This window comes from Thalassophryne amazonica, chromosome 17, assembly GCF_902500255.1.
Source record: "Thalassophryne amazonica chromosome 17, fThaAma1.1, whole genome shotgun sequence".
Lineage (NCBI taxonomy): Eukaryota > Metazoa > Chordata > Actinopteri > Batrachoidiformes > Batrachoididae > Thalassophryne > Thalassophryne amazonica.
Window position 1 is genome coordinate 43,953,092 of NC_047119.1, and position 25,497 is coordinate 43,978,588.

The window sequence follows — 25,497 nt, forward strand, 5'->3', positions numbered from 1 at the left end:
TTTGGGGCGAGTAAACAGTTAAGAAAAAAAACGTAATATTGATGTTATTTCAAACAGGCTTGTGCAAAATTCCAAATTGAATTGAAAATGTCTCCCAAATTCCAGTTCAATTCCATGAATTTGAATTTAATTTGAATTGAGGTCGCAAACAGGAAGTAGAATTGCAATTCAAATTCAAATTGAAAGAAGTACAATTGAAATTCCATGAAATTCCAATTGATAATTTTGGTGAATTTCAGAATCATGCTTTACATTATATTCCATACATGGTTCTCTTACATTTTTCATATGTACAAATATTACTATGAACTTCATGTACACATTATATTTTAATTACAGCAAATGTTTCTCATAATCAATTAATAATAAATACATCATATATAAAACAGATCATTTAATTTGATTATAACTTTCAAATTCTGGTAAATGGTGGAAATACACTTAATTTCCCAGAATGCTTGTATTCAAAATGGTTGTCAAACCATTTCAGGATATTTGTTTTGAAGTCCTCTCTGTTGACAAATTTGATGGTCAGAGCAAGTTACCAGAAAAAAGTTCCAAGGTTTGTGATAATGGGGACATGGAAAAGGATAATAGACCTAAATGGCCATCTGTACTAGGTCAGTTTGGTGAGCTAATTCCCACAAGGACACCAGGAAACCACTGAGTCATCTGCAAGTACTGCAATACTCCAATCGGTGGCTCCATCAAGGCAACTTCATATTTCAAATGGCATCTCCAAGTAAGTTAAGTGATTTGTTATTTGACTTTTATTTTGACATAGCCATGACATTGGCATTGGTATCAGTATTGGAATCATAATTCAAAAACAAATGCATTTATTGATTCTGTAAAGCTTCTTTGTGACAGTCTCTATTTAAAGTGCTATATAGATAAATTCTATTGAATTTATGTTTATTACTCAAAATCCTCCCACATTCAAATCCTCATCAGGTTGTTGGGAAAGTGTAAGTACACGGACCCACAACAGGGGGCGCAAATGAACGGACAATGGAATAGGTCAAATAACAGCACTTTACTGTTGCGAACGTGCACAACAAACACAACAGATTACACAATAGATCAAAGGTCAAATTACAAGGTGTCGTGTGGGCAGGCTCGAAGATAGGAGACGCCTGTCCAAAGCAGAACCGGAACCACACGATTTCCTCCGCCACCAGACCCCGGGAATACTGGAGCCGCCAAGTCCCGAACTCCCAGGTGGCCACTGCCTCCGCGTGTCGGACCTGGTACTGCTGGCGAGGAACAAAAACACAATTAAACGTGGGTGCGTCTGCACCCAGCAATCTGCACGGCAGGGAAGCTACCTCCACCTCTCGTTGGAGAAAAAGTCTGTTATCACTCACAAAAATCACAACAAAAAGGCTTTCTATCAAGCAGTCAGGCTGAGGATATTACCTTTCAGGTAGAACGATATCTCGGCAAAGAGGTGGAGATGACGTCTTGCTGATATACCGATGCAGATCAGATGAGTGGTGACAGCTGTCACAGGTGATGAGTGTCAGCTGTCACCCCGGCTGCTCCTGTGAGGCGGCAGCGCCCTCTGGTGCCTGGAGCCCGCACTCCAGGCAGGGTGCCCTCTGGTGGTGGTGGGCCAGCAGTACCTCCTCTTCAGCGGCCCACACAACACAGGTGACATCAGGTATAATTAAACAACTGGACAGACTAAAGCAGAGAATCCAGTAGTCTTCACGTACAGTGCTAGGAAGTGTAATGGAATTAATGAATTTACAACAAAGAGTTACAGTATACTGTTGTTGCAGCCAAATGCAATTAAAGTAATTCTAAAGTAAGGCATTGCATCCTATATATTAAATGTACACTTGTAAATGGATTTTTATTATGACTCAAGTGCTGTAGGCCATATTGATTAAGAAACCAAATCATTTGTAGAATGCATTACATTATACTCTCTTGAGAACATTTTTTGGCTGAGATAAATAATATGGCCTTTTTTTTTTTTTTTTTTTTTGCTCACAGCGGAAACATCCTGAAATCTTCATTGAGTTTGCAACCAGCAGTCACACAACCCAAACAAACCAAGATGCAGATGATGGGCATCCTCCAGCAACAACTTCAGTCTTTATGTGGTCAACAACCGATACACGTCAAGTTGCTGTCACTGATAGCATTGTGACATACATTGCAAATGGTCTGTTCCCCTCTCTACTGTTGAAAATAAGGATTTTATGAATATGTTTCAACTGGCCCAACCATCCTTTACAATGTCATCCCGAAGAGCTTTCAGCCAGAACCTTATCCCAAAAACACTCAGAATGTGTAACAGCACATCTGGCTTGTCTGATGGGAAAAGCTCACCACATTTCCTGACAACAGACCTATGGTCAAATCGATCAATGAGGTCCTTCTATGGGATCACGGGCCATTTTTTTTGTTGATTTTGATTTGCAGAGCGTTGTACTGAGCTGTCAGCATTTTAAAGGCAGGTGCACAGCTAAGAATATTTGCCAAGTTTGTGAGGGTGTTTTGAGAATTTCAAAATTCAGAACAAGGTCTCTTTCATTGTAACTGAGAATGCTTCAAATATGATAAAGGCATTCATACTGTTTCTACCAGTTCATCTTGAGAGTGAAGAGGACGAGGAGGATGACAGTCAATGTAGAGAAGGAAATGTCATACCTTCCTCTGGAAAACACATCCTGCTTTGCCCATAGTCTACAACTGGTGGTCTGTGATGCTGCAGAGGATGCCGGCTCGATAAAAACCCTCCTAGCTAAAGTTCAGAAACTTGTATCTGTTTGCTATAAATCCACACAAGCTACTTCTGTCCTGGAGGAAATGTTTAAACTTCAGCCTGCTAATGTCACCCTCTGAAACAGCCAGCTAAAGATGTTGAGGTCAGTCCTTCAGTTCTCAGAGATGTCCTTCCTGACCTCAACTGCTCTATCCAGCTGTCTGCACATGAATTCAAAATCATCCAGGAGCTTTTTGAGGTGTCAGAACCTTTTGAGGAAGCTACAGGCCGCTGTCAGGCAGCAAAATTGGTGACGACAAGCTTTGCATCAGAAGCTTACAACATACAATTAAAGATGTGAGGATGGCTGGGAACAAAAGGTTTGTGTCCACTTTACAAACTTCACTTGATAAATGTCTTCAAAAACTTCAGGACATGGAGTGCTTCCAGTTGGCTGCCACGCTTGATCCCAGCTTCAAACTGGACTAGTATATTGGTGAAGAGCACATCCTAAATAAAAATCTGTCTGCCAAAATCGAATACACCTCCCCAAAAGTCAGTGCCACCTCTCACATCAGTACCCAGACAAGGAAACGCCCCAGACTCTCTTCCTACATGGAAAGCCAATCAGCTACTGTGCTAGTTGACACAGCCTTGCATGAACTCCCTGTCTACCTGACTAAACCGTGCCTGACGGAGGATGCTGATCCTTTGGTGTTTTGGAAAGAAAATCACAGCAGTTTTCCAAACCTAGCTGCACTTACCTGCAAATATCTGGCCATACCTGCCCCCTCGGCACCTGTTGAGAAGATCTTTAGTGTTGCAGGAGAGATATTCTGACCAGAAAGATGTCTCAATAATAAAACCGTTGAGGAACTTATGACAATTAGATGCAACAATGTTACCCTATAAATGAAGAACTGTAATAAATGATTATTGCATTTACCACAATTTTGTGGCATTTGTTCATTTTTTAAAAGAATATTACATATTATTGTAAATGGATGGAATTTGTGTTTTATTCTAGTGTTTGTAAAATATTTTTTAGTATTTAAGCCAAAACCTTTGTTAAACATGACCATTTCTTCCTGTTACTGGGGTATAAGGAATTTCTCTGAATTGCAATGAATTTAATTCCACTTTCTGTAATTCAATTCTGTAATTCCAATTCAACATCCTCTGGGGTGGAGCACAAGCCTGATTTCAAACAGGTGATTATAATCATAATTGGTACAAAAACAGTATCCGGGAAATGCTGAGTCCTTGAGAAGCAAAGATCGGCAGAGAATTTCCAGTTTGTCAACAAATGTGTGACAAAATAACTGAGCTGTTTAAAAATCATGTTACTCAAAGAAAGATTGATTGGGATTTGCATATTTCTCCCTCTGCAGTGCATGATATCATTAAATGATTCAAGGAACCTGCAGGAAATTCAGTGCTTAAATTGTAGGGTCCAAGCATAAGGTTAAATCCTGTGATCTCTGATCCCTCAGATAACACTGCATCAAGAGCTGTCATTCATCAATAGTTGATATAACCACATGATCAACTTTTGTAAGCCTTTACCAAGCACTACAAGAGTTACATTCACAAATGGCACTAACAACTTTACTGTGACAAAAAAAAGCATCATATTAACTTTGTACAGAATTAGACCACTTTGGTGGTCTAATTACATACAAAGGAAATTCGTTACAAGTGGAAATTTGCTCAAGATTTCTTGAAATAAGGTCTGAAATTAGCTGCGAAAACTCATTTTGAGCTTTATTTTACACCAACTAGAGGTGTTACAATTTTGACAATTACAGCAATTTAAAAATCTTGTGGTGAATCAGAAAATCTTGTTTCATATCAGATATAACTCAAGATATTTTCAAGAAACTTTCCCTTAAGATTATTCTATATGTCTCTAAATTTTATATGGAAGTGATTCTCATATTGAGAGATTCTAACTAGAAACTGGACAATTAAACTTCATAAGATTTTATTTTTTTGCAGTGGTTGTGTCTTCTGTAAAGTGTAATTAGACATTTTGTCTGGAGATCAAATAAGCTGTAAGATTTTGTTTTTGCAGTGTGATTGTGTCTTATGTGAATTGTAATTTGACATTTTGATGACAAATTAGACAAACTTGGTAAGATTTTGTTTGTTTTTTGCACTGTTTTTGTAGTGTGATTTCTATTTCTTGTCTGAAGTCGATGATTGCAGGTTGCACCAAAAATGAAGAATTCATTCATGCATCATTTGTTTTCATCATGGTAATGTGAGTGCAATGTTGTGACAGACTTTTTTTTTCTCTTTTTCTGCATTTAGTTCCTCCTCGGGAGCCCACGGTCACTTGCCGGTCCAACACCTACCCCAAAGGGTTCTACTGCAGCTGGCACCAGCAGCACCCGACCTACATCCCCACCGATTTTGAAGTGGACGTGCAGTAAGTACTGATTGTGAATTTAAAGGCTGGACACCCAGCAGTGTCTTCATAATTCACAGCGTTTCTGATATTTTCTGCTACTTGAAGAAAGAAAATGTTTTCTTGGTGATGTCATTGTTTAACTTGCATCAGGCATGTCAAAAAGAGGTGATTGAAGGGTTATATTTCAGGGGTTTGAAAGCAAACTTTTACTAAATAACTCACTGTGATATACTCGGCCTTAACTCCGTCCAATTTCTTTCTCACAGGAAAGAATCTGAAATAAATAAATCAGAATTTGGGATGTGGAACAGCCAAAATAGAAAACATCTGAGCGTGAATGAAAAATGGAAACTTCAAAGCATTTCTTATTATTCATGAAAGCAGCACTTACCTGAGTTTAATAATCACCGAATTTACTCCTCTCCCCTTTAATTTGCTGGTGAAAAGAGATGTGTGTGCCTGCGTGCATGCACACCCACACACGTGCATTTGTTCACACAATTCAACTGTTGCTCCAATAGATTTAAAATTCTCTAAAAAGGTGTGTTGCCGTGGTAATTTGGCCAGAATTTAAAGTGTATTCAAGGATTTTGTAAATTCTTTGTTGCAGCACACAGTAGTGTGCATTCCTGCCTCACAGTAAAAAGGTTGTGAGTTTAATTCCACCCAAAATCTGTTTGCTGTCTACTTAAGTGTTGCATGTTTTCCTCGTGTTTGTGCAAAACAGTCACACATTAGGATCAACTCCCAAAGTAGTCCAGCAGATAATTGTATATATCATGTATATATCTTCTCTTCTTCAGACCGTTCTCTGTAAACCCTAGAGATGGTTGTGTGTGAAATTCCCAGTAGATCAGCAGTTTCTGAAATACTCAGACCAAACATGTCACGTTCAAACTCACTGAAACCCCCTTTCTTCCCCATTTTGATATTTGATTTGCACGTCAGCAAGTCGTCTTCAGCACATCTAGATGCTTAAATGCATTGAGTTGCTGCTGTGTGATTGGCTGATTAGCTATTTGTGTTAACAAGGAGTTAATTAGGTGGACCTCAGTATAAGTCACACTTTATATTATCAAATCTTTAGTTTGCAATTTTTGTGCATTATTGTGTACTTTTTTAAATTGCCATTTATTCTTTTATTATTAGAGTTCATTCACCTTATTCAGCCCCGCCCACTTTTACAACAGAGGCATTTCCGTTTTGTCTTAGGACTTCCGCTGAGCGGTGTTTTCAATATAGAACAATGGAACTCATTCCATGGGTAGAAACAAAAACCTTTTTGACAAGCTCAAAGCGTGTCACTCAGCGTGGACGTCTTGGCTATGAGCAAGTACGAGCTTCGCGTCACGTAGCACATATAAAAGCACAATCAAGTTAAAATACTACCCGACAAGTAGTACCACCGTAATGCCAAGATTATGTAACGTTACTATACGAATGGTGTTATTTCATGCAGTGTCTGGTTGTATTAACACCAGAAAATGAGTAAATAAGATAGCAGCTAATCTACAAACACAGGTTACCTGTTTATCTCACTAGCATCCGCCGTGGCTTCTTCAACGGAGAGTTGTAGCCCAAACATTTCTCTGTGTAAGGATCCAGTGGTGTGGGGTTTTTCTCCATAAAATAAAAAGAACAGACATAGGGACGTTAGGATGGATTTTTCAAATTCAGCGCCTTTAGCCAGCTCCTCGTCTTTCGATGGAGGAGGGAACAAGTTAAATGCTACTGGTCAAATGGTTAAATGCTCCAACTGGTCTACAGCACTCAGATCTCTACTTTCCATGTTCAAAACATCATTCTGAAAGCGCTAGTTTCCTCTTCTTCCAGTTGTTGTGGCCCTAACGAACTGAAAAATTAATGTTGCTCATGTTTGGACACTTCTGGCGTACTGTGTTCCCACGTAGCTAATCATCAGACGCAGCGGCAAACTGGAAGTTGTTTGACAAAATGGAGCCACCCACTCTGACTTCCTGAATAAGGTGAATAGAGTTTAATGCTTTGATTCTTGGCAAGGTCCTATAAACAGTCTTTCTTCTTCTTCTTCTTATTATTATTATTATTATTATTATTATTATTAATAAACGTGGTAAAGGTTCACACCAGAAGTTTTTCATCTGATTAAAACAGACCTAACTTTGTTTTCCCACTTGGTTGTAAACATTTGGGCTCTTGTGCAGACAGTGGACAGAGATCACCTCATCTCACAGGTCTTCATCTGGTCCCAAACAATTTCTCGGTGTTGAGAATGCAAAGTGAACCAGCGGACCAAATATTTGAGCCAAATTTGAAGGCACTCATAAAGACCGCACGTGTGACCAGTGAGAGAACAGCATGCTGATATGTGATGTTTGTTTACATTTTTTGGTCGGCTTCGAAATATTGCAAACGGAAGCAAGGAAAAAATGCAACATTTTAACATTTTGATCAATGACTGACCTATTAGGTGTGAAACGCCCTGCGAGAGAGCAGTCTATCACTGTGACCTAAAGGGCCGTTGACCCAGGACGAAGACATTAATCCAAAACAGACATGAAAAAGTTGGCTTTGCCTTTCCCTGCTGAACTTTTATCAAGCTTTTTCTGTTGATTTTGAAATAATCTACAGCTAGGCCAGCCACAGGTGGCACACTTAATGCTTAATTATGTCACTAAGTCATTCAGTGTCTTTTAAAACTAATTTACTTTAATTAATTAAATTTAATTACCATCACACACTGGACCAGAAGTTGCATCTGTCAAAGAATGCATCACAAAGAGGCAAAAAACATAGGTTGTACCAGAGTATAGGTGGCATTTATTTTTAATTGCTGCATTATTTGTTATTATCCCCCCACCCACCCACCCCCGGTATGAATTACATATAGAGATATAGAGATCAGTACATCCCTCCTTCCATCCATCCGTCCATCCGTTTTTGCTTGTTGGTGCGATATGATAAATGGAGTGCATTTTTATAGCACTTTTCCATCTGCATCAGAAGATCAAAGTGCTTTACAATGATGCCTCGCATTCGCCCATTCACTCAGACACACTCTTACACTGATGGCAGGGTGCTGCCATGCAAAGCGCTCCCTACACACCGGGAGCAACTAGGGGATCAAGGACCTTGCCCAAGTGCCCTTAGTGATTTTCCGGTCAGGCTAGGTTTTAAATCGAGGTTCCTCGGGTCTGAAACCCAGTGCTTAACCACTAGACCATCACCACCCCTGTTATCTCAAGAACCAGTAGACCAGTTTCATTTATATTTAGCATAAGGGTCTACTTGAGTGATCCCCGACACCAGTCAATTACGTTGACTTTGGGGCCAGTGTCAAGGTCACAGTGAGACATTCAACATTCTGTCATTGCCACTTTTGTTAGTGCGATATCTCAAGACCCATTCATTAATTCATTCATTTTCAGCTGCTTATCCAGGTCTGGGTCGTAGTGGCAACAGAGCAAGTAGCTCATCCCACACTTCCCTATCCTCAAACAAGTTCTGTAACTCTTCCCGGTGTATCCCAAGATGTTTCCAAGCCACCTGGGAAATATAATCTCTCCAGCATGTCCTGGTCTTCCCCGGGCCTCCTCCCGGTTGGACGTGCCTGGAAGACCTCCATAGAGATACAACCAGGGAGCACCCTTAGAAGATAACCACCTCAACTGACTCCCTTCGATGCAAAGAAGTAGCAGCGCTACTCCAAGTCCCTCACTCAAGAACCAGTTGACCACTTTCATTCATATTTAGCACAAGGGTGTACTTGGGTGATCCCCCAACACCAGTCGAATACGGCGACCTTGGGGTCAATTTCAAGGTCATAGCGAGATATTGTCATTGCCACCTTTGTTAGCACGATACCTTGACGGGTGGTGGACAAGTGGTTAGCACCCTTGGTTTCAGTGCAGAAGGTTCCCAGTTCAGAATCCACCCCTGCCACATTTCTTCATGTAATGTGGAGTTGTGTCAGGAAGGGCATCCGGCATAAAACATGTGCCAATTCAACATGAAAATCCACCTTGGATTTGCTGTGGTGACCCCAAGTGGAAACAAGGGAGCAGGCAAAGGGACTTACTGTTAGTGTGATACCTCAAGAACCAGTCTACCAATTTAATTCATATTTAGCATAAGCATGTACAAGGTTGATCTCCTGATGACTCTTGTTTATAATGGAATCAGTGTTCGTGATCAGAAGTAAAAGAGCTCATTAATGTTACTGTACCAGGCGCAAAATGCAAGTAAACTATTTCCTTTAGCCACTCAACAGACAATCATAGGTAAGGCAGAATTGCACTGTGATTAAATGGTTGGAAATGTGGCACATTATTTATTTATTTATAAAACGCCCACCCCACCCCCACACAGATACACACAGAAAAAAATTGTAAAATATACAGTCTAAACAGTTGTTGTGCTGAGTAGTATTAAGGTTATGTTTGCTCATTTTATTCCAGAGTGTGGTCTTTCACTTGGAAAGTGGAATTTCTTAAATTTACTTGTTCTCTAAGTCAGAGAATATTTTTCTCATTCAGAGTTGCTTCTTCATTTTGTCTTCTGGTTCTTCTACTTCTGCTGCTGCTTCTGTCACCTCACTTGATATGTAGGAGCACCTTGTCACACATGTGGATGGTGCCATCTTGTGACCATAGATGATAATGTTGTTTTTTTGCTTTTTTGTTTGTTTTGGCGGTTTTTTTTGTTTGTTTGTTTTTTTTTTTTTGGTGGTGGTGGTGGTGTTTTTTGTTTTTTGTTTTTTCATATATAAGTTGCTTTGGAATATAAATTGCAGGATCTCCTAAACTAGTAAAAAAAAACTAGTAAAAAAAAAGGCCTATACTCCAGAAAATCCAATAATTTATGGACTGATATTTCATTTTCAGCATTGTTTAAAGAGGCAATCAACTTGACAAGTCTTAACCTTTGACCCGCTGAAAATATGATTGAACATTTATATAATTTTAAATAAAATATAATGTATATTTATTTTGTCACTGTTATTCTTAAATAATTTTATATGGAAATATAGACCAGGTAGAACACTGGGATCAGGAGTTTGGCTACGAATATGTAGACCTGGGTTTGATTCCTGGTGATGCTACCTGTCTGTCCTTGACCAAGACACTTCATCCGTACTGTTTCTGCCTACTGAGTACTGTTAATGGCTAGAGAAGTAACCTACAATGGACTGATGTCCCACTCAGGGGTGCTACACAATCTGCAGATAAGCACTGGTCTGAAGTACAACCCCTGGCAAAAATTATGGAATCACCGGCCTCGGAGGATGTTCATTCAGTTGTTTAATTTTGTAGAAAAAAAGCAGATCACAGACATGACACAAAACTAAAGTCATTTCAAATGGCAACTTTCTGGCTTTAAGAAACACTATAAGAAATCAAGAAAAAAAGATTGTGGCAGTCTGTAACGGTTACTTTTTTAGACCAAGCAGAGGAAAAAAATATGGAATCACTCAATTCTGAGGAAAAAATTATGGAATCACCCTGTAAATTTTCATTCCCAAAACTAACACCTGCATCATATCAGATCTGCTCATTAGTCTGCATCTAAAAAGGAGTGATCACACCTTGGAGAGCTGTTGCACCAAGTGGACTGACATGAATCATGGCTCCAACACGAGAGATGTCAGTTGAAACAAAGGAGAGGATTATCAAACTCTTAAGAGAGTAAATCATCATGCAATGTTGCAAAAGATGTTGGTTGTTCACAGTCAGCTGTGTCTAAACTCAGGACCAAATACAAAAAACATGGGAAGGTTGTTAAAGGCAAACATACTGGTAGACCAAGGAAGACATCAAAGCATCAAGACAGAAAACTTAAAGCAATATGTCTCAAAAATCCAAAAATACACAACAAAACAAATGAGGAACGAATGGGAGGAAACTGGAGGAAACTGGAGTCAACGTCTATGACTGAACTGTAAGAAACCACCTAAAGGAAATGGGATTTACATACAGAAAAGCTAAACGAAAGCCATCATTAACACCTAAACAGAATAAACAAGGTTATAATGGGCTAAGGAAAAGCAATCGTGGACTGTGGATGACTGGATGAAAGTGATATTCAGTGATGAATCTCAAATCTGCATTGGGCAAGGTGATGATGCTGGAACTTTTGTTTGGTGCCTTTCCAATGTGATTTATAAAGATGATTGCCTGAAGAGAACATTTAAATTTCCACAGTCATTGATGATATGGGGCTGCATGTCAGTTAAAGGCACTGGGGAGATGGCTGTCATTACATCATCAATAAATGCACAAGTTTACGTTGATATTTTGGACAATTGAAAGGATGTTTGGGGGTGATGAAATCATTTTTCAAGATGATAATGCATCTTGCCATAGAGCAAAAACTGTGAAAACGTTCCTTGCAAAAAGACACATAGGATCAATGTCATGGCATAGGGTCAATGTCAACGAGCAGATCTGATTTGATGCAGGTTTTAGTTTGGGGGATGGAAATTTACAGGGTGATTCCATAATTTATTCCTCAGAATTGAGTGATTCCATATTTTTTTCCTCTGCTTGGTCTAAAAAAGTAACCGTTACTGACTGCCACAATCTTTTTTTCTTGATTTCTTATAGTGTTTCTTAAAGCCAGAAAGTTGCCATTTGAAATGACTTTAGTTTTGTGTCATGTCTGTGATCTGCTTTTTTTCCACAAAATTAAACAACTGAATGAACATCCTCCGAGGCCGGTGATTCCATAATTTTTGCCAGGGGTTGTAGTTCAGAGCCTGTGTAGGATTTATTTCTTCTTCTTCTTCGTACATGTAAATAAAGCCAGCACTCTAACTGAATCAATATAATGTTTGGTGAAATAAAATATGGGGCATTGGAATTAAGCCAGGGTGTATGTAAACTTGTGGCCTCAACTGTTCACAGTAAGTCTGCTTTAAAACCAACACAACAAAGATTACACATCTCTTACACAGCAGAAACTGAGATTCATATATATATATATATATATTTTTTTTTTAGTGTGCAAACGATCACGACTGAGGGAGGTTGTGTCAGTGTTTGCTGATAATATGATTATTGTGGAATCGGTTGCCTCGGCACGGCTCTCTGTCAGTTTCTGTTTGTCTTTTGACAGCAGGCAGTCCTTAAACACTCAAAACGTGTGGATGGAAACCCGGCGCTTTGGCCTCCCCCGCATTTCATTTGATATTCCCAGATCATTGTCCCAATGCTCACATCACGGCAGGTGCACGCCGCCTTCATTAATGTTGTAAGAGCAACATATTCCCTTTGAATAGTAATGAGGAGCAGGAATGATAGAGAGATCATTGATGAAGGAAGAACAGAAGCAGTTTCAAAGGTATCATGTTGTTTTATATTGTATTATTAAATGGTATTGAATTAAGGACTTTCAGACTTAAATGCATGAATACTACAAGAGCAGTCAGAGAGTTCTGATGTCCACCAAGGGTTGACGAGAACTCACATCGTGACCTGGACTTTATCTGGATCCGGATTCCACAGCACAATGCAGTAATTGCATACTGATCCAGAATGGTCCGACTGATCAACATGTTGCAATCTGATATATAATTCACAAGCTGAAACAAAATAGTGTCTTCTTGATCTTGGTTTTACAGGATGATGTCGTAACTTTCTGCTGCAGAACCTACATATTGATCCGGATCACTCCCAACAAATCCTGAGCCAGAATCTGGATTCAGATCACCTCCAAAATTCAGTGGAGTCTTCCATGCCCTAATATCTATCTGTGGTGCAAATGTGGTGAGATTCCGTGAAGTAGTATATTCTGAGGGAATCCTTCAAAGCCTAATATAAAGGGAAATCTTGATCTTGAGATATGATAATTAGTTTCTTCTATAAATTAGATGGAGCTCTGAGTCGGAGCCGTCATATATTATTGCGTTGGTGTGGTCATTGTTTTTATACCATTGAGTCCTGTTACATATTTTACTGTAGGTGTCACACAAACACAACTATACTTTATATTTTCTAATTATCTCTCCCAGTGCTTCATCCTTTTTTCTTACATGATTTTAGTTGTTTCTTGTCTGTCTCAGAGTGATGCTGAAAAACTAATTCATGCATTTATTTCCTCTAGGCTGGACTATTGTAATTCATTATTATCAGGTTGTCCTAAAAGTTCCCTGAAAAGCCTTCAGTTAATTCAAAATGCTGCAGCTAGAGTACTAACGGGGACTAGAAGGAGAGAGCATATCTCACCCATACTGGCCTCTCTTCATTGGCTTCCTGTTAATTCTAGAATAGAATTTAAAATTCTTCTTCTTACTTATAAGGTTTTGAATAATCAGGTCCCATCTTATCTTAGGGACCTCATAGTACCATATCACCCCAATAGAGCGCTTCGCTCTCAGACTGCAGGCTTACTTGTAGTTCCTAGGGTTTGTAAGAGTAGAATGGGAGGCAGAGCCTTCAGCTTTCAGGCTCCTCTCCTGTGGAACCAGCTCCCAATTCAGATCAGGGAGACAGACACCCTCTCTACTTTTAAGATTAGGCTTACAACTTTCCTTTTTGCTAAAGCTTATAGTTAGGGCTGGATCAGGTGACCCTGAACCATCCCTTAGTTATGCTGCTATAGACTTAGACTGCTGGGGGGTTCCCATGATGCACTGAGTGTTTCTTTCGCTTTTTGCTCTGTATGCACCACTCTGCATTTAATCATTAGTGATTGATCTCTGCTCCCCTCCACAGCATGTCTTTTTCCTGGTTCTCTCCCTCAGCCCCAACCAGTCCCAGCAGACGACTGCCCCTCCCTGAGCCTGGTTCTGCTGGAGGTTTCTTCCTGTTAAAAGGGAGTTTTTCCTTCCCACTGTTGCCAAGTGCTTGCTCACAGGGGGTCGTTTTGACCGTTGGGGTTTTTACGTAATTATTGTATGGCCTTGCCTTACAATATAAAGCGCCTTGGGGCAACTGTTTGTTGTGATTTGGCGCTATATAAATAAAATTGATTGATTGATTGATTGTCTTCTTAGAGAGCTTGGACAGGGTCATAAATTATTGTACAGTTGATTAAAAGTGCTCAGAGAGCACAGCAAAGTCACACCCACAATTCAAAGTACCAAGCATGTCCAGAAAATCTTAGACTAGTTTTTAAATAATTTATTAACAAGGCAACATATGACCTAATCATCAATTAACAAAACAACAAACAGAAGTCTTCAGAATTAGTGGACAGGTACCAACAGACTAGAAGGACTGCAGCCTCAGTGGTTGCTGAGGCCCAAACCTGGGTGTGGGAGGAGTTTGTAGAGGCCATACAGAATGACGTTTGGTAACCCTCAAAACAGTTCTGGCAAACCATTCGATGACTCTGGAAAGGGAGGTTTTTCTTGGCCAAAGCTGCTTTCAGGAAGGGGGAGAGCTGCTTACCCAGACAGGAGACATTGTGGGGTGTTGGAAGGAACAATTTAAGGATTTCCACAGCTGTCATGACATCCCCTCCTTAGAGGATGCATGGATGGAAGGCTAAAGGTGGATCTAGTACCATATTTGTTTTGGCAATCCCTGAGGTTGTCAAAAAGTCTTCAGCTGCAAGTCTCGAGGAGCAAGCAAGATTCATCCTGAGATACTCAGGTCTCTGGATGTTGTTGGGCTCTCATTTCTGACACATTGATACAGTGTTGCATGGAATTCTGGGATAGTACCACTCGTTTGACAAACTGGACAAATTCTGGGACAGTACCACTGGTTTGGCAAACTGGACAAATTCTGGGACAGTACCACTGGTTTGACAAACTGGGTAGTGGTCACCATCTTTTAAAAACAGGGACAGCACAGTGTGTTGAAATTGTTGAGGAATCACACTTCTTAGCCTCCTTGAGAAAGCCTGTGACAGAGTACTTGAGAGAATTAGACCGTGATTGAACCTTAGATTCAGGGGGAACAGTGCAGTGGTTCTGTCCAGGTCGTCAAATGGTTGACCAGCTCTTTACCTTCGCACAGATACTAGAGGGAGCGTGGGAGTATGCCCAGCCAGTCTATATGGGTTTTGTGGACTTGGAAAAGGCCTACGCCCTGGTCCCACTAGCATGTCCTATGGGGGTGGGGGGGCTGCATTCTCAGCATTTTATCGGTGGGTGTTGGACTCCATCAAAGCTGCCCTTTGTCACCAGTCCTACTCATGATAATCATGGGCAAGATTTCAAGGTGGAGTCCAGGGCTGGAGGGTGACCTCAGAATTAGATCTGTGCTTTTGGTGGATGGTGTGGTTCTGTTGGCTTTGTCAGACAGTCACCTCCAACATGCACTGGGCAGTTTGAGGCTGAGTGTGAAGATCAGCACCTCCAAATCTGAGACTGTGATCCTCTATCAGAAAAGGCTGAATTGTCCCCTCTGAGTCACAGTAGACTTATTGCACTAAGAGGTGGAGTTCAAGTATCTCAGAGTCTTGCTGACGATTGGGGGGTAAGATGGAGCATGAGATTGATAGACTGATAGGTGCTGCATCTGAGGTCATACTGAGAAAGAGCTGGGCCAGAAGGCGAGACTCTTTTTTACCAGTCCATTCACTCTCTTTTCCTCAACCATTGTTCATGAACTTTGGGCAGTGACCGAAAAAACAAGGTTGCAGTTACAAGTGGTTCCTATGCCAAGTATCTGGTCTTATACTCAGGGACAGGATGAGAAGCTTGAACATCATGGAGGGACATTGAGTGGAGCTGCTGCTCCTCAACTTTGAAAGGAGCCCGCTGACATCTTCCAGGCACATCCAACTGGGAGGGAGGCCCTGGGGAAGACCCAGGACACGTTAGAGCGATTATATTTTTCCATCTAGTTTGGGAATGGCTCAGTATCCTCCATGAAGAGTTAGAGGACAAGGCTGAGGATTGGGAAGTGTAGGTTGAGCTGTTTAGCCTCATTTCACTGTGACCCGGACCTGAGTAAGCAGCAAATGAATGAATGTAACACGCAGTGCTTTATGTTCACATAAGTGTAATCCACATGCTGGATTATGACTTGGAACAACTTTCTGGTTTCTCTGTCATTCTGTGTTTTCTGTCTTCAGACATAATCAGCGTGCACTGGAGGTGGAGCGAGATCCCGTCCATAAGAACCGCTGTCGTGTTCGTTTTCCTGAGGTCTTCTCCACATTCCCCTATAAAGTTAATGTGACGGCGATCAATGCCCTGGGCAGAGCCTCCACTGCCATCTCTTTTGAAGAGTCCAGTATAGGTAAGTCAGGCATGGCATCTCTTTCTTTCTTTCTTCTTCATACAGTGTAACTATAGTCATTACATCTGCACATACCAGGGTCGGACTGGGAACAAATTTCGGCCCTGGCATTTTTCCTCTGGACCAGCCTACTATTGGCCCAACGAATCCACCCCCAAACACGCACACCCACCCGTCCATACCAAACCCCCAATGAACAAATACTATACACCTAAACACCATGAACACACACCTAAACACACACTTTCACTGTCATTTCACCTTGATCATAGTACAAAACGCGGACCTGGCGCCACGAGGGGGCATCCTGATAACATTAAAGGCAATTACATATTTTGACGAAATTACAAGTTTAAATGACAATATATATATATATATATATATATATATATATATATATATATATATATATATATATATATATATATATATATATATATATATCATCATGAGGTTTATGTCACAGAAATCCTACTTTACAGTGACACTGCAGTCATTGTTAAATTATTTCCTTTTGCATTTATAATAAACACTTGTATTTATTTAGTGTTTGTTTTTCTGGTTGAAATAAGATATAAATAATCTACCAGACTTCAAAAAATATACAAGTTTCCATGTTATTTTATTTGTCTAAAAATAAATGTCTGAGGTTCCTTATGTTAAACAAGAAATGATCTAATCTGAAATAACAGGTGGTTTTAATACAGATGAAAGGTTTCTAAAGAACCATTTATTGATTTATTTACCTATTTTAATTACAAGTGTTCTAAACTTTTTTTAACAGTAATCAGAAATTTTGAGGTAACAACAACAAAAAAACATTTCCAATGATTTTTCTTCAGAAAACTGCTCTATAAATGAGCAGTCCTGTCACACGTTAATGTTTTGTACAGATCAGTGGTTTCTGCACCAATCGGATTGGTCCAATCCATTTTGTAGAGATCAGTGGTTTCTGCCACGAGTCTTCCATGTTTTGGCCCGACGCGTCGTTCCTATTGGACAATGCGAAGGTACGTCACAGCTCAGAGTGTCGAAAGTTGGCGCACCTCATCTCGACAGAACACCGGGTCTGTGTGGTATGTAGAGATGTAGAGATCACTTGACCGAGGGTCTATACGTTCAAATAATAATTTTAAAAAATACTGTCATCACTCTTCACTCTTGGTCAGTCTCTTACAACGGTGCAGCGTAAATACACGAGCTTTCCAGGAGCGCACGTCTCCTCCGGTGCACACTTTTTTGGGGGGGGGGGGGGCGACCCCGCCCCCCGTGATAAACTCATCGCCCCCTTAATTTTTTTTTTTCTGGCGCCGGGTCTGACAAAACGGAAGCAAATGCACACAAGCGGAAAAAAAGTTTTTGTGTCTCCAAAGTGAGTGAGTGAGTGAGTGAGTGAGTGTGAGAGAGAGAGAGAGAGGGAGAGAGAGAGAGAGAGATAGGTAATGTGTAACCACTGCTAGGATTCACACAGCAGCAAATTAAGGAGCTGAAGTCCGTAGCTGTTGCATTTAAAGATTAACAAAAGTAAAGCACAGTTAATTAAGATAAAATAAACTATTCCAACCTTGTATCAGTAGAAGAGCGGAGAGAAGTCCAGGCGCCGAGGACTCAATCCATTCACGGGGCGGGAGCGGCTGCCTGCTCTTCCTGCAATCTGATTGGCCACCCTGTATGCTTCTCCATTGTCATTGGCTGTTGGTCATGTCAATCATTGTGCTCGATGTAAGTCTCCATTGTGTGATCAAACGGAAACAAAACTGAAACCTAGAACAGGGGTGGCCAAGTTCGGTCCTCGAGAGCCACATTCCTGACACTCTTAGTTGTCTCCCTGCTCCAACACACCTGAATCCAATGAAAGGCTCATTAAAAGTCTGCTAACGAGTCTTTCATTGGATTCAGGTGTGTTGGAGCAGGGAGACAACTAAGAGTTTCAGGAATGTGGCTCTCGAGGACCGAACTTGGCCACCCCTGACCTAGAATAAGACTGCGCTGTGTATGAAACACTACAGAACTTTTATTTTGACACAAATTCAGGAAGTGGCTCTGCAGCTGCGCCGATTAAATGCTGTAGCTTCACCGATCACGGACTTTCCTCGTGTTGACAGCAGCGCGCGGTTCGAGAACACTGTATATTTCCATAATCTCTATAAATATGGGAAGGCCGGCCCACGCACTTCTAAACATGCAGCGGACCAAATCAAATCAATTTTATTTATATAGCGCCAAATCACAACAAACAGTTGCCCCAAGGCGCTTTATATTGTAAGGCAAAGCCATACAATAATTACGGAATAACCCCAACGGTCAAAACGACCCCCTGTGAGCAAGCACTTGGCGACAGTGGGAAGGAAAAACTCCCTTTTAACAGGAAGAAACCTCCAGCAGAACCAGGCTCAGGGAGGGGCAGTCTTCTGCTGGGACTGGTTGGGGCTGAGGGAGAGAACCAGGAAAAAGACATGCTGTGGAGGGGAGCAGAGATCAATCACTAATGATTAAATGCAGAGTGGTGCATACAGAGCAAAAAGAGAAAGAAACACTCAGTGCATCATGGGAACCCCCCAGCAATCTAAGTCTATAGCAGCATAACTAAGGGATGGTTCAGGGTCACCTGATCCAGCCCTAACTATAAGCTTTAGCAAAAAGGAAAGTTTTAAGCCTAATCTTAAAAGTAGAGAGGGTGTCTGTCTCCCTGATCCGAATTGGGAGCTGGTTCCAGAGGAGAGGAGCCTGAAAGCTGAAGGCTCTGCCTCCCATTCTACTCTTACAAACCCTAGGAACTACAAGTAAGCCTGCAGTCTGAGAGTGAAGCGCTCTATTGGGGTGATATGGTACTATGAGGTCCCTAAGATAAGATGGGACCTGATTATTCAAAACCTTATAAGTAAGAAGAAGAATTTTAAATTCTATTCTAGAATTAACAGGAAGCCAATGAAGAGAGGCCAATATGGGTGAAATATGCTCTCTCCTTCTAGTCCCCGTCAGTACTCTAGCTGCAGCATTTTGAATTAACTGAAGGCTTTTCAGGGAACTTTTAGGACAACCTGATAATAATGAATTACAATAGTCCAGCCTAGAGGAAATAAATGCATGAATTAGTTTTTCAGCATCACTCTGAGACAAGACCTTTCTAATTTTAGAGATATTGTGCAAATGCAAAAAAGCAGTCCTACATATTTGCTTAATATGCGCATTGAAGGACATATCCTGATCAAAAATGACTCCAAGATTTCTCACAGTATTACTAGAGGTCAGGGTAATGCCATGCAGAGTAAGGATCTGGTTAGACACCATGTTTCTAAGATTTGTGGGGCCAAGTACAATAACTTCAGTTTTATCTGAGTTTAAAAGCAGGAAATTAGAGGTCATCCATGTCTTTATGTCTGTAAGACAATCCTGCAGTTTAGCTAATTGGTGTGTGTCCTCTGGCTTCATGGATAGATAAAGCTGGGTATCATCTGCGTAACAATGAAAATTTAAGCAATGCTGTCTAATAATACTGCCTAAGGGAAGCATGTATAAAGTGAATAAAATTGGTCCTAGCACAGAACCTTGTGGAACTCCATAATTACCCTTAGTCTGTGAAGAAGATTCCCCATTTACATGAACAAATTGTAATCTATTAGATAAATATGATTCAAATCACCTCAGCGCAGTGCCTTTAATACCTATGGCATGCTCTAATCTCTGTAATAAAATTTTATGGTCAACAGTATCAAAAGCAGCACTGAGGTCTAACAGAACAAGCACAGAGACGAGTCCACTGTCCGAGGCCAAAAGAAGATCATTTGTAACCTTCACTAATGCTGTTTCTGTACTATGATGAATTCTAAAACCTGACTGAAATTCTTCAAATAGACCATTCCTCTGCAGATGATCAGTTAGCTGTTTTACAACTACCCTTTCAAGAAGGCCCACCGGGCAAATGCCCAAAATCACAGATTATCAGTCCGAGCCTGGCACATACTAATACTTTCTGTGACTGCTGAATAAGAATAATTTTAATATTACCGACTGTACTTAACACTCGGATCATTTCCTACATTCCAAACCTCCCCCAAAACAAACAAGCATTCAGTTGTCTTACATTTACAGATGAGCTGCTACCTGAAGGACTGAGAGACAAACATTTTTTCTGCCCACTTTGACAAATATTTGGCAAAGAAAAAATGAGACAAACAAGCAGAATGTGAAGGCATGTCTTTCAGGACGCCAACCCTTGAGCAATATTAATGTATTTGTTTGAGCACACATGACTGCTTTCATTCACTTCAGAGATTTGTTGCACACACAGCAGCGCTCGCTGCCAAATAAGACAAAGAAAATTGAAACTTCAATCATCAAATAAATGTCACCAGGCTGAAAGGAGAGTGCACAGCATTTTTTCCCCATAGCCATCAACACAGTCCATTAGTGAGAAACTCACTGACTGTGCTGCTGTGTCATTATTAAATGCACAAGAAAATAAATGCACTCACTTTGAATGTTTTCTGCTGCAAGTAGCATTTAATTGACGAATGGACAGGATTTGACACTCTCAAATCAATAGTTTGTTTTCTCACACGAGTGATCACCCGAACACCGGCCAACAAGTACAGACTTCAAAAGCTGCAATGCCTCTAAGAAGTCATCACGTCAGGCTTTTATATTCAAAATTTATGTTCTTTAATGTCAGATCATGAAATAGTCTTCTTCCTCTGCAGCTTCTCTCACCTCTATTAGTCCATGAGCCAGTCATCAATTTTGACCCAATCTGTACCACTTAAGGGGACTAAATAACATTTACATTCCAGCCTCAGTGTATCATGGCCTACCCAAAGATGTGTGATAGCCATCCCAGGGTCGTAGCTGTAGTCAGGTAGGGGGTCAGTGAAGGGTTTGTGTTGTTTTTACCCCATAACATTCAGTCATAGATAGTCCAAACTGTACCTTTTTGGAATAGTTATGATCAGAAAAATAATGTGGCATATTTTTCAAGATGCCACATTATTCATTGACACCTACCTAGCTACAGCTGGCACCCTAGGATGGCTATCACACATCTTTGGGTAGGCCATGGTACACTGAGGCTGGACTGTAAGTCTTGTTTAGTCCCCTTAAGTGGTACCAAAAACATGCTTGGCTCGTGGACTATAAGTCTTCTTTATATGGGGGCAGTGTTGAGGTTCAGTGTCTTGCTTGAGGACACGTCAACTTTTAGGAGCAATCGGCGATCAACAGCAAGACCTTTCTGTTTGTAAAGATCCTGCTCAAGCCATCCTCAAAAACTGAGCATGAAAGAGACTAGTGAGGGAAGCCACCAAGCCATTCAGACAGGAAATTAGTCCTATCTAGAAAAAGGGGCCCTGCAGAAAAATGTTTGGGAACCACTTGTTGTGAAAGTGTCGTGACACGGACCCACAACAGGGGGCGTTAATGAACGGACAATGGATAAGCCAAAAGTAACAATTTAATGTTGTGAATCGCACAACGACGTACAGACAATAACAATATGGTGGACTGTCAGTCATACACCGGGTGACGTGTGGGCAGGCTCGACGATAGAAGACGCCTGGCGAGAGAAGAGCCGGATCCCCACACAGCTTCCACCACCAACGGAGCTGAAGAACACCGGAGCCGCCAAGCCCTGCGCCCCAGGTGGCCGCTGTCTTCAGCAGTCAGACCCGGTACTGCTGGCAGAAAACAGAGACAGTCCTGATGAGTGTGAGTTCGCACACTCAGTAATCCCACAGTCAGTGTTTAGTTAGGAGGGAGCACCTCCACCTCCAATCACACACTCGTGCAGCTCCTGTTTCACCACTTATCTGGTTTGGGGTGTGAGGCGAAGCCGTCGCAGATCACACCAAACGCCAATCCCACAGATAAGGACACACCAGGAAAACGGCTGCAAAGAAGTTCAGATTAATACTCAATGTTTTGAGTCAGCAGAGAAAATTACCTGAATGGTAGCTGATTTCTCGGCGAGGAGGTGGAGTTGCAGTCCGGCCTTTATGGTGATGGTGATGAGATGAATGAGTGACAGCTGGTGCTGAGGATGAGTGACAGCTGTCACTCCCAGTGGCTCCGGCGCCCTCACGTGCTTGAAGCCCGCACTCCAAGCAGGGCGCCATCTGGTGGTGGTGGGCCAGCAGTACCTCCTCTTCAGCGGCCCACACAACACCACTAGTCTAATGGAACACAGAAAAGATGTTAACAAGTTCAAACATCTAGAATCAAGTTCCGTCTGGCAAACGTTTGTTTGCTCAGGTGTTTTAAAAAGTTTCCATTTAACAGAAGAATCAGTGGGTTTGATCCCTTTTGTGTGTTTGCGTACCATGAAGCTGTGACTGGAAAAGCAACTGACCCAAGCGGCCGTTTGAACCATCTCTCCAATCATAACCGCCGATGCTTGTATGCCTTCAGAGTTGTCATGGGTGTCTTGGTAGCTTCCCTCACTTGTCTGCTTCCTGTATGCTCACTCAGTTTTTGGAAACAGACCAAGTGTGTGTTGTTATTAACTGAAAGGTCATGGGGTTGATCTCTGATTGCTGCTGAGTGTTGATGTGCCCTTGAGCAAGACACAGAACCCTTGTTTCAAAATAAGCTTGGGAGTGGATGAGATTGTGTTGTTTTAAAGGAGGCGAGTACTTTTCCACACCATAATCTTTTTGTATTTTGTTTTTATTTAGATTATGCAGTAATTCGTGTTCACTTAGAAATAAAGTAGAATTTTTGTTATGGAATAATGCTGATGTCAGCATGCTGCCATGCAACCACTCACCAGGGACAACTGGAGGATTAATGGCATTGCTCAAGGGCATCATAGTGATGGTGCCTCTCTTGTTTGGGGACTGAACCTTGGTCACAGACTGCCTCTCTAACTGTTACGCCACCACGTCTGTCAACACCATTTTTAAAACTCTCCCATAAATCAATAAAAACAGTCAACACAAAGTTGTCATTTGCTTTTTGGAAGTGCTGTCGCTTCTTCTTCAGCTGCTTTGTTTTTTTAATCTCCTTCACAGTCATTTGATCGGTATTTTGAAGAAGTGCTTTCAGACTGTGAAGGGTTTTTTCACTTGGATTGGACGCAGTGCCATAATAATAGGAACGGTTTTAGAATTCATACTCAATGCTTTCTGGAAAGCAGTGAAGAGGATAAATTCATTTTAAAGGAGCACTTTGATAGATAAGTGAAGTGTTTCCAACAGGCTTTAGCGTGATGCAGAAATGTGAGGACTTAAGAAAAGCAACCGACATGCTCGGCAAATGCCCGGACACAGGACTCATGAAAATGCTAATGCTATCGGGATTAATGACTTGGCTGAGGAAATTTCTTGTAACTACTGGTGATAGCAAAATGAAACGCTGCTTTTTTTCTGCTTTCTCCTTCTTTTCTGCGTGGAGCTTTTTGTTTAAAAGTTTTGTTCTCTTGTGTTACTTTTACAAAGGAGATTACGCTTTCAGCCTCGTCTGTTTGTTGGTTTGTTAGAAGGATTACTGAAACATTACTAAAGTCTTTGGTATTTCTATCCTGCTAAAATCTGGTACTTTGGATTTTTCACAGGCCAGCAAAGTGTTACTTTTGGTCCCAGTAAAACATGTGACACCAGAACTAGCAAGACTCACTAAGCCCTTTGGTACCATGGTTATAGATCCAAATGTAACTTTTTTAAAATTCTTCTGTATTTACATAATTCTATGGACTGGTTTCCCTCTCATTTTAACTTTAACTCATTCATCCTGCTCATTTATTCTCTGCATTACTCACATATACAATTTATTATTATTATTATTATTATTATTGTGCAATACTTAAACTACTCACTAGTTGTAAAATATAGTACTGCAGTAACTACCAAACTTCCTATACAGAAAATGATGTCTTTTTGATATACATATATTAAAATATATTGACAGTAGGACATGTTTGTTTATTTGCTGTTTGTCCATATGTTTGTCTTAACCCTCAAGTAACCAAGCTATTTTAGCAACGAATATGACCGAAAGGGGTCATTTATGACTCCATTGACTTTATATTGGAATACTTCTATATAAATGATTGTTTTAGGGTTCTTCATATTTATTTCACTCTCTATTAAATCTGTCCATCATCCTTTGCATCCTCACTCTGGGCATCAAGAATCAATCTCAATGCTTGTCCAGTTGTAAATCTTGCTATCCTCGGTCTGTTGGCCGTGCATCCTTGCAAAACAGTAACATATAATGATTAGAGTTGGCAAATTGCAATACCATCTGAAGCTATAATGTCGACAATCTCATAGATCTTCCTGGGGTCATAAGTGCAAGTTTGGATTACACTTGCCACACGGATTGGCCGATCCTTGCAAAATTCTATGAAGAAACGCAGGACAACAGATTGACAAATTGATGGTAGAAAACTTTTTTCTGATTAAAATTAGTAAAATGGTGCACAAAAATATATGCGTGGGCTCATAAATGACACCACTCGGTTGATTGAAGGTTGCACCAAGCACAAGCACCGCTCATAATTTTTCTGTATGCAGAGCTGTGCAATGATAATTAACGCTTTCTATTGCACATTATATTATATATTAATATTATATAATAGATGCATTACTGTTGTATTCTACATTTCAGTCTCTAGATTGTCACAGTGGCTTCTCACTCTCTCTTTCAAAAATTCTTTACCATTGAGAGATTATCCTGTGTTGACCCAAATATGAGTTTCCGTTGAGCAAATGATGAGGGTTGATGATTTGTTGTTTGTCTCATTCTGTCTTTCCTCCATCCTCTCTTATTATCTGCATCATTATGTCTTTTTTTCTGACAGTCTAAGTTATTATTCAAACTCATTTTCAGGGACAAGAAGGCAGTTTGTGAATAAACAATTTCATGCTTCCTGTGGCACTGCTGCATTCAGTATAAGAGAAAAAAGATTCTCGACTGTCCTTGTTCATCCACCCGAAGCTGACAATAAATTAGCAGCAACTGCGCAATCACACGCGTGATGACCTAACTCTCCAGTGAGCTCATCAAATCATAACTTAAAGCTTTCTGCTGTCACACAGGCTGGACTTGGCTTTATTTTAAAAATGTTTCAATGTGAATTTCCTCGATTTTTGTCAAACTTTGTTTCAGACAAAATTTAATAAAAAAAAGTAAGCATGACTGATATACATCATTACAAAACAAACCAGAGGTAACTAATAATTACCTTTAGTCAGATTTTCTGGCTG

The 25,497-nt window shown here is 40.7% G+C and overlaps 1 protein-coding gene across 3 annotated transcripts in view; it reads left to right on the top strand.

Annotated features, from left to right (window-relative positions):
• Positions 1-25,497, top strand: part of cntfr (ciliary neurotrophic factor receptor) — a 617,831-nt gene that overhangs the window by 508,749 nt on the left and 83,585 nt on the right. For all 3 annotated transcript variants that reach the window (XM_034192939.1, XM_034192938.1, XM_034192937.1), the window contains 2 exons: positions 5,030-5,147; positions 16,134-16,300. In XM_034192939.1, the coding sequence (XP_034048830.1) occupies positions 5,030-5,147; positions 16,134-16,300 (285 nt within the window). The remainder of the gene's footprint in view (positions 1-5,029; positions 5,148-16,133; positions 16,301-25,497) is intronic.